General features: G+C 45.3%; 1 protein-coding gene across 3 annotated transcripts; it reads left to right on the plus strand.

The window, feature by feature from the left end:
- Window positions 1-246: 246 nt before the first annotated feature.
- Window positions 247-13,861, plus strand: ZMAT3 (zinc finger matrin-type 3). 3 transcript variants are annotated; one of them, XM_075098433.1, is made up of 7 exons: window positions 247-381; window positions 705-803; window positions 4,281-4,606; window positions 5,978-6,097; window positions 7,897-8,063; window positions 8,173-8,273; window positions 9,292-13,861. In XM_075098433.1, the coding sequence occupies exons 3-7, from the start codon at window positions 4,337-4,339 to the stop codon at window positions 9,501-9,503; spliced, it is 870 nt and encodes a 289-aa protein (XP_074954534.1). In that variant the 5' UTR covers window positions 247-381; window positions 705-803; window positions 4,281-4,336; the 3' UTR covers window positions 9,504-13,861. The 3 variants fall into 3 exon arrangements, with proteins under 3 accessions (XP_074954534.1, XP_074954536.1, XP_074954535.1); XM_075098435.1 differs by lacking the exon at window positions 705-803 and having other exon boundaries at window positions 305-381; XM_075098434.1 differs by lacking the exons at window positions 247-381; window positions 705-803 and adding an exon at window positions 1,958-2,092.
- The last annotated feature ends 346 nt before the right edge of the window (window positions 13,862-14,207 follow it).

A 14,207-nucleotide genomic window follows, 5' to 3' on the forward strand; every position in this document is an offset into this window, starting at 1 on the left:
CTTGTGCAAAACCCCCACTCAGGATCTTACTGAGCAGTTGGGTATTTGGAGCGAATTTTCAACCGCATTTTAGCCTGTAAATGGCAAAAAACGTGTTTCTGAGGGGTTACTACGGAGGCAGCCGATAGTTGAGGAGCCAGCGAGCAGCTGAGGCTGGATGGGAAAACCAACGGGTAAAACCCACCGGGGAGCGAGGGGCGGGGCCCGGTGCCTCCGCCCCGCCCCGCCCCGCCCCGCCCCGCTGCGGTCACTTCCTGCAGCCGGTCCCGGTCCCCTTCCCGGCCTTTCCCGCCGCTCCCGGCTCTCCCGTGGCCTCAGGCCACCGGCCGTGCCGTGCCGTGCCGTGCCGTGGACAGGCGGCGGGGGACCGGGGCCGCCGCGGTAGGTGCTGCGGGGGTGCGCCGTGGGGAGGCCGCCCGGCCCCGGTGGGATGGGGGCGCCGGGTTGTTACCGGGGGTGGGGGCCCGGCTTTCCCCATCGGTACGGTTGGGCGTGGGGAGGAGGGACTCGCAATGTTTCTGCCGTGTTCGGGCGTGCTTCGGCCGCTCCGATGATGCGGATGGCTGCGGCTGCCCTTCCTTCCTGCAGGTTTTATATCTGCGCTTCCAAACCCCTGTGCTGCTGCCTCGGATTCTTGCTCAGGTCGCAGTTATTCCAGTGAGGTACATAGCAGGGCTTTATTTTTTTTTTTTTTTTTGTTTTAGACTCCATCACCAAGACTGCAGGGCACGCAACTTTGCAGAAACGTCAGCTAGGACGTCAGGATGCACGCTGTTGTTTCCGATACCCCGTTGATGTGAAAGGTGATAAATGCCCTCTGTTGCTGTGTTTCCAAATATTTATCCTCATCAGTAATTAGCAGGCCCTGCACCTTAAGGTAGAATTGTGTATGATATGTGATACAGGTAGACCTGAGAAGAAATGTTTCCTGTCTGGGGAAAAAAAAAAACCAAACCCACAACTTGGTCATCATTTGTTTAGATTTCTATCGCTGTTATTAGCTGCCTCAACTGCATTTAAAAATTCTGGTGGGAACACGTGGCATGTAGATCCCTCACTGTGGCTTGCACTTACAGCTGAGGAAGGTCACACTGTGTGTGTGCTTCCCCATCAGATAGTACTCAGGTTTAAGGCCATACCAGTTCCTTTCCCAGAACTGTGCTGTTTACAGCTGGGGAGGTTGCTCCCCATTACCTGTGCCACCAGCAGCGCCCAGGTCCTGCCTGCCTGTGGTACTGGGGGTATGGAGGTTGGGTCTCCTCCGTCAGAGCTGCCCTTGGGATGCGCCAACCTGAAAGCCGGGAGAAGAGCTGTGCGTCTGTGTCTCCTGCATCCACCCGAGGACAGCGGGCACGGAGAAGTACATCCTAGCCCATGGCTGAGATCTGAGAGGTGCTGGCTGGAGGCAGAATGTCTCCTCAGATCACCCTGGAGAGCTGCAGGTCCTTACCCTGCCCTGGGATGTACCACTACGTACACGAGCCCTTGAAGATAGAGGTTCCTCGTTCCTTTGCTGTTTCGTAATGTAAAGATTTTGCAGCTTCTCATGTGAAAGGAAAGGAGGGGTCAAAGATGTCCTGCTACCTTCTCCTGGACAGGGTATCTGTAATGACCAGCAGTGGAGGGTTACAGGGGCATGTAAATAAGCTGAATTTGAGGTGGTTTTTTTTCTTTTAAATAATACCTGTAAGAAAGAAATCAATGTAATTTGAGCACTTTCAGTGATGAAAGATCACCATTAGAAGAAAAACAGAGCTGTATATGCCAAGTCAAGAAGTTCTACTTCTAAAATTGCCCATGCAGCCTTAATTTTATTTTCAGAATACTGCATACTTTAAGAAGCAGTAAATGACCTTACAGTTAAAGATTTTCCAAGAATATTACATTATACTTTTTCCCCTGTGGATGCAGATCCTGTAAGCACTGTGTCCTCTTATATATGACAAATCCTGTATGTGACAGATGCCTGTGGAAGACTTGATGCAACAAACACTCATGCAAAATTAAGCAGATGGATCCTGATTGCCCTTTACTGTAGATCTCTTTATTTCGCTCTATGAAGTATGTAGCTGTAATTTGCTCCCATTTTAAGGTAAGAGGCCCATTACGGTGGTGTATTAAAACTCTGAAATTGGATGGCATGCTTACCTGCTTGCATAGTTGATCTAAACAGCCTCGATAGGCCTGCATGATGATATATTTAACCATCATGAACGTGAGCTTGTTGCTACTTGTTGTAGCCCCACTGAAATTAGTTAGACTTTCTACAGAGTGCTAGCTGAAGAGACTAAAGACAGCAAAAATCTTGTTCTGAAGTTCTGTTTAAACAGGAACATGTATGCTGAAGGTTGGAGAGAAGTTAGGTAACGCTACAGAACTTATGCTGCTCATGGATGATTTGCACCATGCCGCTCCTGGGGTGGTTCTTTCCTCTTTGTGGTGGATTCCATTTGATCTTGTTTTGGTTAGTTTTCAGGATATGGGTTTTGATTTTGGTTTTATGATGACATCGTGTTAGGTATAGTTCTCCTGGAACTCACAGAGCCGTGATGGTGAATGGCTATTTAAAACATAAAAACTCCTGGTTGCTCTATTACTGTCTTAAAAGTTTGTCCCCAAGGCAATGCATGCACTTTTTTCCTTTTTCTTTTTTCCCTTACCTTTAGTTATTAGTAATAACTGAACTGCCTCCAATCTTGTATTATTTGGAAGTCTGTTTTTAGAGGTAAACATTTCAGAAATGCTTTTGTCTCTTGAGTGCTTTAGGCCCACTGATTTTCTGTTTTTTTCATTTTCCTTTTTTTTTTAAATTATATTTTATTTTCCCTAGTAGAATATAGACTCACTGGGTCCAGACTTTCAAAGGTAATACAGTACCTAAAAATGCAGGTATCAACTGGGATTTTCCCTAGCTTCAATGTAGCAAGGTATTTATCTCCTGCTAATTTTAGCAGATTGAAAATCCCAGAAGTTATCCCAGATAAATGCTATCTGCTTCTGCAGGTTCCTAAATGCCTTTGAAGTCAAATTCTATTTTCAAAAGCAGCCTGGGAACAAAGTTCCTAACGAAAGGTAAAGAAAATGCCACTTAATTCACCAGAAGTGCAATTTTAAAATGTAGATGTGCCTCGCTATTTGCTTAAACAAACAAAGCCCATGGCATAAACATGGTGCTACCAATGCAGCCCTAGCTGGAAGTGATCTGCAAAGGCCGAGATAATGCTTCTGTCGATCCCAGTGTAGCAGTGAACAGGATTTGTTATGATAAGAAGCTAATAAGACATTAATGAAAGTAGCTGTGCCTTGATTCATAATATCACTGCTCTGCATTATTCTAGGAATGCTCATCCAGGCTTTAGATGTGATTTATAAAGTTTAATTAAATAAGCCTCTCAGAACCCCGTGTTTGAAGCATAGGGTTAGTTCTAAGAACTTGAATTAAATGAGAAATAATTGAATAAAGGCTAATATGGGATAAGCGCTCCATTTTGCAGAAGAAGAAGATATAGCTTTAAATGTTGCATCGGGTGTAGTTAGTAAAGGAAACACAAGAAATAGCTCAAGGTCACTCAGCAAGACCATGGAGGAGAGCCCTTGGGAGCTGACTGTGTACTACAAGGGATGCTCAGGTTGATTCCCACTCTTCTGCTTTTGTTGACTTACATGAGAAAAGTTAACTGTAGAATACCTTTCCTCAGGAAGGTCTTTGTGAGTATTTGAGGGGGGAAGGTGTGTGTGTATTTTATATCTACCTGCATAGAATAATTCTGCTTTGAAATATTTGGGTTCTTTTTAAGTCATCAGTGGCAGTAATATATTGTAATATTTGTTTAGGTCTTTGAGTGTGAGCTTGTCTTTAGGCAGCCAAAAGAGGCTGTGGCTAACGGTTGTATCCCTCCCATTCCCATTAACACAGCTGTATGTGCTGTGCATGTTGTACGGCCCACCTTCTCGCGGGCGTGGAGCAGCAGGGCGTGCGTGCTGTCGGCCAGGAACTGTGGGTGGTTAGGAATCTTCACCTGTCCAGGAGGGTGCCGTGGGGTAGGAACCAACTACATTTTGGACTTCAAACCACTTCTTATAAGCGTGTCTTTTGATCTGGCCCTGGTTGTCCAGGATGCTGCTGTTCCTGTGGACTAAAGTGTTATAAACTGACTTTATCCCACTTGGCATTGTGAAAGGGCATGAAGTATAGGCAGTGAAGTTACAGAGCTGTCCCCTGGATTGTCCGTGTTCCTGTTAGCGCTGCTTATTTCAGCATTTGTGTGTCTCTGGTCTAGGTCTGAAGACGACTCCTCATCCTTCCGAAGTAGTATGCCTACAGACCACCTGGCCAATGATTCTTCTACAGCAAGCAGGACTTCTTCCTCATCCTGAGAAGCCTTCATCTCTTCCTATGTCAGTGGCTACAAGGCCAAGAGCCAGCTCACCACTGTCCCCACCAAAATCTCTTGGACTGGGGCCTTCCTTTCATCACACACAAGAAGAAGAGCTTGCAAAGGAGGTGGAGCAGGACCCTATGCTGGAGGAACTATGTAAGCCTCTGTGCTGTAAGCTTTGCAATGTCACTCTGAATTCAGCACAACAAGCCCAGGCTCATTATCAGGTAAGGAGAGTAGCAGGAGGCACAGCTTTCAGGGCTGCTGCATCTGCAGCTTGTGCAGGCGTACCTGTGCCAGCGCGTTGCGTTGCTGCAGTAGCACAGAGCGAAGTGTGGCCTAATGCACGACAACTAACTTAGCTTCTCAAGGGGGTTTTGAGTGTTCTTCTGAGGTGGCTGCACACCAGCAGCAATGTTTGATTTTGGCTCATCTGGAGCTACCTCTGCACCATCTAATGGGCTGAAACTGCTCTGTAGAGGTATCTTCACCTTGCTTGAAAAAGCAGACACTTGTGATTTCTCACAGACAGGATTTTGTAAGGCCCAGACAGATGTGTTCTGCTGGATCCAGCTGTGCCATTAGGAAAGGGGGCTGCTGCCACGTGCTTATCACTGTCTCTATCACTGTCTCCATTCTGAGGTTAGGCACACCACTGACCTGGTGGGGCCATTTATGCCAACGCTCTCATCAGCTGGGTCAGTTTAGAGCAGATTAATTTTTTTCAACCTGATCTGGTTGACTTGTCTGAAATAGGTTAGGGGCTATTGCCATATGCTGCTTTGCTGAGAGATTGAATATGTCAGCATCTGACGTTAACCCATTTTACTAGCGCTCTCTCTGCCTAGTGCTATATTTGTGTGAGATGTGGAGATGGTGACATTCTCCACCAGTGAATCCAAAAGGGTAGTTGTCAATATCCTCAGGACACCATGCCCAAATCTCAGATTTGCTGTTGACCCTGAAAAAGTGGTAGCCTGTCAGTGAAAGCGTAGGTTGAATTAGTGTTAGTTTTAATGTCTGATTTCTGCCAGGAGGGGACAGAACTGTAGTACATAACTTGCATTTATGTGTATGCCTTACTATATATCCACAATGCATATACATACTGTCATGTAGCTCTGTCAGGTTTTCCAAGCACCAAAAAGAGCTATAGTGTATGTTTCCCAAGAGAAAAAAAAAATAAAGCAGGTTTTTTTTACATTCAGTCTCGTTTTAACTCATGCTTGCTGTCTCATGAAGGAGGGTGTGTCTTCAGGCTTATAAAAAAACTACGCAAAGTGGTTTATGTTTCACGTCTAAAATACAAAATACTGGTTTTAAGTGAAATGGAGACAGGTTGCGGAACTAATTGTAAACTTGTTGGTTTGAGAAAATTAGTTGAAAATGAGGCCCAGCCATGCTAGGTGATGAGCATTTTAGAGAGAAGGTGGGGTGCCAGCATCTCTCAAGTTCAGAGCTGTTATTTTCTGAGTGGCAGCTTCTTTACCTGAGTCGCCACCTTCATGGCCACTTCCTTGTTTCGGTCTCTGGATCCTTTTTCTTTTAGTATAAGATACTATTATTAGGACAGTCATTAATCTGGGTTCTCTTTCCAGGGTAAAAACCACAGTAAGAAACTCCGAAACTACTATGCTGCCAATAGCTGTCCGGCACCTGCCAGAATGAGTAATTCGGTTGAGCCTGCCCCACCTCAGGTTGTCTCCCTTCCAGCTCAGGTAAGGCACAGGAAGGTGACTGAGATCATGCTGCTTACTTGTCACCTAACCCCCAGGAAGGATAACGAGATCTCACACTTTGAGGATTACTGCAGGAATTGGGAAAGAGTTTTCCCTGTGATGGCACAGGATGGTGGAAATGGCCTGTTGAGAGCTGTTTGCTTTCCTTTGAAGATGCAGATATTGATCTGCCCTTGCAGCAGAATATTGGACTTGAAATGCTCTATTTCTGCATGGCAAATACTTTGATTCCTAGGTAAGTCTGATGTGCTGATGATTATGGTTGTTTAAGGGCAGGTATAAAACAGCCTTGTTGGAGCTTGATTTGGACACGAGGGTGCGGCATCCGCTCAGCACAATCATCCCTCCATTGTGTGAGGGGAAACCTGCGTGGAAAAAGAGCTTAGGTGCTCCCACACCCATTGCCGAGGGCTGTTATCTAATTCCTCTTTTGTTGCTCCTTTTGCAGTGCTGGTTCCTGTGTGTAGGGTGAATGGATGGTTCCCTCAGTGATCCAGATTAATTCTGTCTCAGGCACATTAGAGAAAAAAGAGATGAGTTTTGCTTTCTCCGTCTAGAATTCATCACTTCTGATTGTCACAGGACTTAACAGCTAACCTGGCTTTTGCATGTGACTGTGCAGGGAACCACAGCTGGGCTGCAGGCATTGAATCTGTGCCTGTTGTTTCCAAAAGCATAAGCCTCTGTTGTCTGTACAAAAGCAATGAGCGTTCGTATAAGTGGCAGACTGTTATACATGCTGTCAGAGCCGCCAGAGGGAGACTCAGTCCAATGTAAAATGACTTTGCGGCTCACGGAACTGAATTGAGAGGGTGTGGGGGTCTGGTCCTAAGGTAGTGGGACGTGGGTGCTGTGTGCTGTACCTGCTAGGGTATCTGATGCATTTTTTTTTTTTTTAATGGAGAAAACAGTCCACAGCAATAAAAAGATGACTCTGGGGCCATGTGAGGATTCGTGTTGTAATGGAGAAGTCAGAACTGGGTGCCTGTGTCTGTAAGCTTGAACAGTATCAAAGGAGCCGTGAAAGAAACAGGGCTTGGCAAACAGGGCTCGCTGTTTGAGTCGCTGCTGCTGCGCTGTTTAGAAAGCAGTTTTCTCGGGATGACATACACTGAGGAGACACGGTTGCTGTCCCCATCGGTGTGCGGTCTGACTGGACAGGCAAGGTGTCCTTTGAATGGCAGGAGCTACGCATGTGAGGCCAGGTCCTTCCTCTGAAGGCTTCATCCAGGTGTCCCTCTATCTGAAAGGTAAGGATCAGTGGTTTGGCAGCTCTGCTGTGGTGGTTTTTTTTGTCTCTTAGTGTGGTCAGGGAGCTGTGTAGAGACAGGGTACTGTGGAGAGATTAGATACACTGTAAATAGGAGAGAGGAATACCTTTACCTTTCAGTGGGTCTTCCTCGGTGTGAAAGCCACTGTTCATCAGCTCCCAGCAGTCAGGAGTAGAGGAGTTAAGTCATTGCTGTGAAGTAAACAAGCCCCTGTAGCTATTGTGGAGGTACAGGGTGTTTGTTCAGCTGGCTTTTCTCTCCACCTAAGGCCAGGGGTTTGCCTAGATTTCAAGGAAGTTGCAGGCTCTCCTGGAGGCTGAGGCAGGGAAAATGATGTTCTTGTAAGAATAGTTCGGGGAGCACTTGAGAGTGTCCTCATCCATATGCTCTGATTCCAGCTCTCTTGTTGCCTGATGAAGATGACACTGGTCTCAGTCCCTGTGATGCAAATATTTCAACAATTTAACCTTGTTGTGTTTCACGTGCCATCTCTCCCTTTGCTGCTAGATGGGATCCAGTAAACCAGGAGGCCGAGTGATCTTGGCCACAGAGAATGATTACTGCAAGCTTTGTGATGCCTCGTTTAGTTCTCCGGCTGTGGCGCAGGCTCACTACCAAGGGAAAAATCATGCCAAACGGCTGCGTCTTGCAGAAGCACAGAATAACTCATTCTCGTAGGTATTGTTCAACTTCGTGCTCAGGCTGAAAGCATGTGGCAGTGTCTCTGGCAGTCTTTTTCTGAGAAAACTCTGAATTGCAGCTGTTCATTTGTTTAATCTTCAGGGATGCATCAGAACTAGGCAAACGGAGGGCAAGGAAAGAAGGGAATGAATATAAAATGATGCAGAACAGAAGAAATGTGTATACAGTTCAAAATAACACAGGTAACTGGGAGCTTCCCTCTGTTCTACAGTTGGAATAATAATGAATAATAAACAGACTTGTTTTTCTTCTGTTTCTGAGGTCTGTTTTGGCAGAGACAGGTTGTGAGAGAATCTGGTCCTAGCTCTGCTGATCCTTCATGTCTGCATGTTTTTTTTCCCAGCTGCTAAAGTTGTTTTGTTTTGCCAGCCTGCTTGTTAGTTTGGTTTCTCAGTTTGTAACTTAATTTACCATCTGCCTGTCTCTAAGGCTGCTCTAAGTGGTGACAATTTTCCTGCTTTATTTTCTTGGCAAGCGGTCAGGTGCTTTGACTCCTACTGTAGCACATCAACCTGTACTTGTGCTCCCATGACCAGAATGAGAGAACATGTTAGCCTCCCTCTAAGACCATCTGTTCCTAGAGCTGAGTCCTTCCTCAGGTGTTAGAGGAAGGACTTAGCCTCTTTACTGTGATTCAAAGGGTGTTTTTAGAGTGTGCAGCCCAGCATCAGTTTCTCTTTTTCATTTTAAGTTGTTATGAGCACATATTAGCTGAAACACTGATTGCTAGTGAAGCTTGCTTGAATCATATCATTCTAACCACTGTCATGTGGAAAAGACAAACCTTTTAACGTTCTATGAAGTGTCATTTTGTGATAATTTTAAACAGAGGCAGCTTATTCTAGTCAAAGGACTACGCTAATTCTGGAATCAGAAGGTTAAGAAAAAAAAAAGACTCATCACTTAAATGATTAGACTCCTAATTTTCAAAGCCATATTGATTCTTATTATGACTGGGCACTAAGCACACTCTGCTGCTTTAGAAAATACCAGCAAGTACCGCTCCTCTATGTGCTACAACCCTGCAAATCTGGATCTTGGTGGCAAAGTCATGTGGGAAAATAAGCTTCAGACTCTAATCAGTTAAAGGAGTTAATCTTTGGCTTCTTTTTAAACGTTTGTTGGACTTAGAAGTTGTCACTGAGCTACCTCAACTTTTCTTTCTTATGGATAAAACAGGTTTTTCTGTTGTCTCCTCAGGTCCCTACTTCAATCCCCGCTCACGCCAGAGGATCCCTCGGGATCTGGCCATGTGCGTCACCCCCAGCGGCCAGTTCTACTGCTCCATGTGCAATGCCGGGGCCAGCGAGGAGATGGAGTTCAGACAACACTTAGAAAGCAAACAGCATAAAAGCAAGGTGTCCGAACAGCGGTATAGAAACGAGATGGAGAACCTAGGCTATGTACAATGATGCACCACCCTTGGTAGTAGTTTGCAAATAGAGCAGCTTGTCTCTCGCCTGCTGTTTGCCACATGCCCTGCTTTGTGCTCCGTTTGATAGGAGTATGCTCTCGAGCTATACATGTAACACCTGCAAACTTAATGGTATGGTTAGATTTTTTTTCTGTCATAGTTGGCAGGATGACGCTGTGCAGGACATGAAGTGTTTTTGATGTTTGTTTGCTAATTATCTAAGGCTCTTCATTGTATTGAGTGGTGGGGAGGGCTTTATGTCTTCTCCCTAGCCTTCTGCATGAATATGCAAAGCCCAAGAAGTGCTGGGAACTTCTGTGGTTCTACCACGCGGGTGGACCATGTGCAAAGCTCGCTCCCATCTTTGCACACCATAGAGCAGTGCTCCAGAATGCCTCCTTACAGCAGACTGAATCTCTGGGCAGCTTGTAAAGGAGGGAATGGGGCCTGTGAATGTGTGAATTAGGTGGTGTACTTGTCCACAAATTGCTGCTTTGGCCCCCATTGCAGCCCAGAGTAAGTTCTTTCCACATCCCTGTAGAAAGGCTGTGCATACCTGCCCTCCTTGGAGGGTCATGCTGCTTACCGCTTCCTCTGTGATGCAGATTTCATTCTGAAGATCTGACATTGGATATCAGTTGCTTAGCCACATCCAGAAATACTCTCTTCTACCAGTTAACAATGATAAAAGATTCTCAGGGTTGTTGGCTGGGCACCTTGATGCACCATGGGTGCAGCTCATCTCCCTGAAGAGAGTCTTTGGGAGACTCAGTGGCTTAATGAAGTGAATTGGAAAGCAAACCTGCTCAGATGAGATGTGCTCTGCTCTGATTCTGCCTTAGACTTGGTAGGGTTGAGAATATGTTGGAAGGAGCTATCAAAAGTAAATTCTTTGCATACTGATGTAGAAGAGAGCAAGTGTTGGTCTCTGGCCAGCGGCTCCCTTGCTCTGGGAAAGCAGGGATGCCTGGACCTTGGGGAGCAGATACCGGTATGTCCCGCTTCCATTGCCATTCCCTGGACAAAACCCAGCGGGTTATAGAGGAGAGGTGAAATGCTCCTTTGGGCTAGAGCAAACAATATTGGATTAATTCCCTCCCCCCTTGCTTTCTTTTTCCATCTCAGAATGGGTTTTAATTCCATTTCTTGATGTGAACTTCACTGTTTTAGGGACCATCAAAAATCCAAAGTTAGGTAGGATGTAAATGTCAGGGGTGGTGATTGTTTGAGTAACAGCTTTTTGGCCAGGCAGAAGTATTCATGAAACTTGTTAAGCAACTCTGTAAATGCAGACAAACCCAAAGGGTGTGTGTCTGTTTTGGTTTTCCTTAGCAAAAGTAGAAAGAAGATAAAGAGCAGAAGTAGGGCTGGCATTTATTTTTCAGCTCATTTGGGTAGATGTGAGGAGCTGTGGTTGGAATCCAGTTTACAGTGTTTCTCAAGCCTTGGCTCCAGTGGCAAGTGCAGCATGTAGGTAACCTCCGCTGGAGCTGATGCACCACTGCGCTGCTACAGCTGTACGCTGGCGTAGCTTCGTTGACTTCAGTGGAGGTGCAGAGAGGGGGTAAAGGAAGCATCATGGCTTGTCTCTCACTCCTCGTTAGGCAGTAGGTTGAGTTAGATGCAGCTCTGCTGGTTTCGCTAGCATTTTACCAGGGATAAATTTTACCTAGTGCATAATGTTGATGGTAGCTCCCCCACCCCCTTTTTTGCCATTCTTATCCTGCCTCTTGCATTCCAGAAGGACTTTCTGCTTGCCTTAAAAAACCAAAAATGAGTAAACTAACAAATCCAGATAGCTTTCATTCATCTTTCTAGTCCACCTCGAAAAGGTTTGCTGCACTTGGACGCTCCTCAGAAATAGAGTATTGTTATCTTCAGCTACCTGGGCATCAGGTAGCTGTGCAACCTTAACACAGCCTATCTGAATCCAGGTAACGTGAGCTCTTGCACAGTAGTTGAAAGCAACCCCCTCCGTCCTTCCATGCTGATCCTTGCCCTGCAGGTACAGGCAGAGCAATGGCTATCCTCTTGAACGGGATTCCCCCTCTCCTTTCTGCAAAGCCCGATTAAATAGGGTTTGCCTACTGGAGCACACTGGAAGGTAGGAGGACAGGTGCCCAGGTTGCAAAGCACTAACTAAGCAGTTCTGACAGCCTGTAAGTCTGTTTCTTCTGTGCTTTCCTGCCCCTGGCTCACCCTCTGTGTGGCCTTGAAGAACATTCCCCTTGCAAATGTCTCTCGTCAGCCTTTTCCCCGGTCTTTTGCAGTCAAAGAAGGGCTCTGGTTTTCTCTTAATGTTCTGTCTTTTGTTTTGCTAGTCTAACACCACTGTGTAGGGACAAAGGGAGCTGGATGAGCCTCGCTGCTATGCATTTTGCCAGAGCCATCCTTGCATTTATGGTTAAACATCTCTCTTGCTGTAAATTCATTTGTGGCATTTCCTACAGGCTGCAATTAGTAGCTGAAAACCAACACTTTGTAAAATATGAGCTGGAGGAGCTGTAGGTACCGGTGTTGTCTAGCTTACTGCTAGGGCCGAGAAGGCATTTTTGTCTGCTCTCACGTGTCCCAAAAATCAGCTGTTCACCACTTTGCTTTGGTTGCTGCTCCTGCTCCCAGCACGGCGATCTGCTCCTCATCTGGCATTTCCAGTGACTGCTGGAGGTGTCAGAACTCCGTTTGCTCTGTGCTGTTACCTCCGTGTTACAGCTGGTGCAGACATGCCACAGCTCGCTAGCGCGTTCCGGAGGGTGTGTGAGGGAGATGCAGGGGGCTGTTCCTGCAGGCTCCTCTCTGCACAAGCCTGAGACTGGTTTTGAGGAATGGTCCTGAGCAGAGAGGCCTGTAGCTGCTTTGTTTTGTTCAAGGGAGTGCAAGTGAGTGTCACCACCCTGAGAATTTCAAAGTGGTGGGTTATATGGCAGGTATAACGCAGACAGTGGGACTCAGGTGACAGGAGTAGGACAGGTTTCCTACAAGGGAGGAAAGATATTTCTTGCTGGGAGAAGCAGCTGAGACTTGCTTTGCCCCAGTGCTCTGTTGTGGCCATCCCTACCAGTGACCAAACCTTGCTTCTCCCTCTTCAGCATTGCTTAACGGTTTGTAATCTTCCCACTGTCCCTCCAGCATAGAAAATTGTTGACTGCAAAGAGAAAACATCCCACCTCACTAATATAATTGGGGTTCGGGCCAATCCAAACTCATACTTGTCAGCATGAGAAACTGGGTGGATCCTGATTTTAATTTCTGTGAAAGCTGTTCCCTAAATCAGTGTTCAAAACACATATTGAAAACACATCCTGGCCAAACCCTGTTTGGCATAGATGGGCTGGGGAGAATACTGTACAGCTGTAGTACCATTTTCCAGACCCACTGAATCTTTTTCTCATGTTAAACAAAGTACCAAACCCAAGAAATAGGACTTCTGTGAAGCTGTCACATTGGCCAGTAGGTTAATGACCTTTGCTGCTAGAAACAAAATATAAATCAATGTGTTAGTATTTATTTTACTGTGCTGACCACTAATTGATTTGTTAATATTAAAGGCATTATTTTGTAGGTAGTTTTTGTTTAAACAGAAAACTCTACATCGCACTTTGCTTTTGGATCAGAACAGGTATTTATTATATTTGTGAAAATGTTTTCCCTCCCACATATGTATTGTTTTCTTTCCCTTGATAAAAAAAAAACCCAAACAAAACCCACCCCAAACAAAAAAAACCAAACACCCCAAATCCAACCAGTGGATCTTCTTTGTTTCTTTTCATGGCAAACAAAATGGGGATTTCCTTGCAACTCACTTTTAAATGTCCATTCCTAATTTTTGGTTTTTTAGCTCCAATGGTTCCTTTGGTAACCTGGAATAGTATTTTTAGAGACGTATGAAGTTCATACTGCATAACTATTTCTTTTAAGGCAAGGAAGTAAAGTATGGAATCCATGAATTTGTGAGGAGTATGGAAGTGATACTGTTCTGTTTGTATGAAGCGTTAGCTGTTATTTTGCAATCTGCACTAATGAGTAAATGTGTTATAATCTTGCCTAACATTGCTCTGTTTTTGACTTTGGCTTTCTTTATGTACATCAAAAGGAACCCTGAAAACTTCTGTGGAGTTGCTTAGGATGGTCATCAATGTAATGCGGGGTTTTTTTTCTGTAAAGCTTCTTGTCTTCTTTCCTTTTCTAGATGCCCATCATAGGGCATTAGAAGGGAAAGCTACTGCCATGAGCACGGATTCATATTTTAGCTTACTAATGCATGATGTCCTTTTGCTACATTACTTAAGTAATGCTCTCACTGTAACGGATGGGAATCTTGCCCAAGGCAGGAATAAATGATATACCCTGGCTAAATGTATTGTGTTGGCTAGGGCCAGGCGAGGTACACTGCTGAAACTTGTCTTTTACTCCTAAGCTTGGTTTACAACACTCTTAAGGTTTTGCTTTTTGAGGAATGTGTATCTGGTTCCGTAAGGATTTGGTCCTGCTCCAGCTAAAATAGTGTGAAGTACATTGACTTGAGCAGGAGCAAGCCTTGAAACCCTTCAGGAATTTCATACTGCTGATGTTTTCTCATGTATGTGGTATGGTTTGGTTTTTTTTTAAAAAAATTTTACAACCATATATACAAGGATGCTCTGGATGAGATGAACATCTGTTGCCGATTATGGAAAAACAAATGCCATGGCTGCCAAAGGAT

This window comes from Phalacrocorax aristotelis, chromosome 7 (genome assembly GCF_949628215.1).
Source record: "Phalacrocorax aristotelis chromosome 7, bGulAri2.1, whole genome shotgun sequence".
Classification (NCBI taxonomy): Eukaryota; Metazoa; Chordata; class Aves; order Suliformes; family Phalacrocoracidae; genus Phalacrocorax; species Phalacrocorax aristotelis.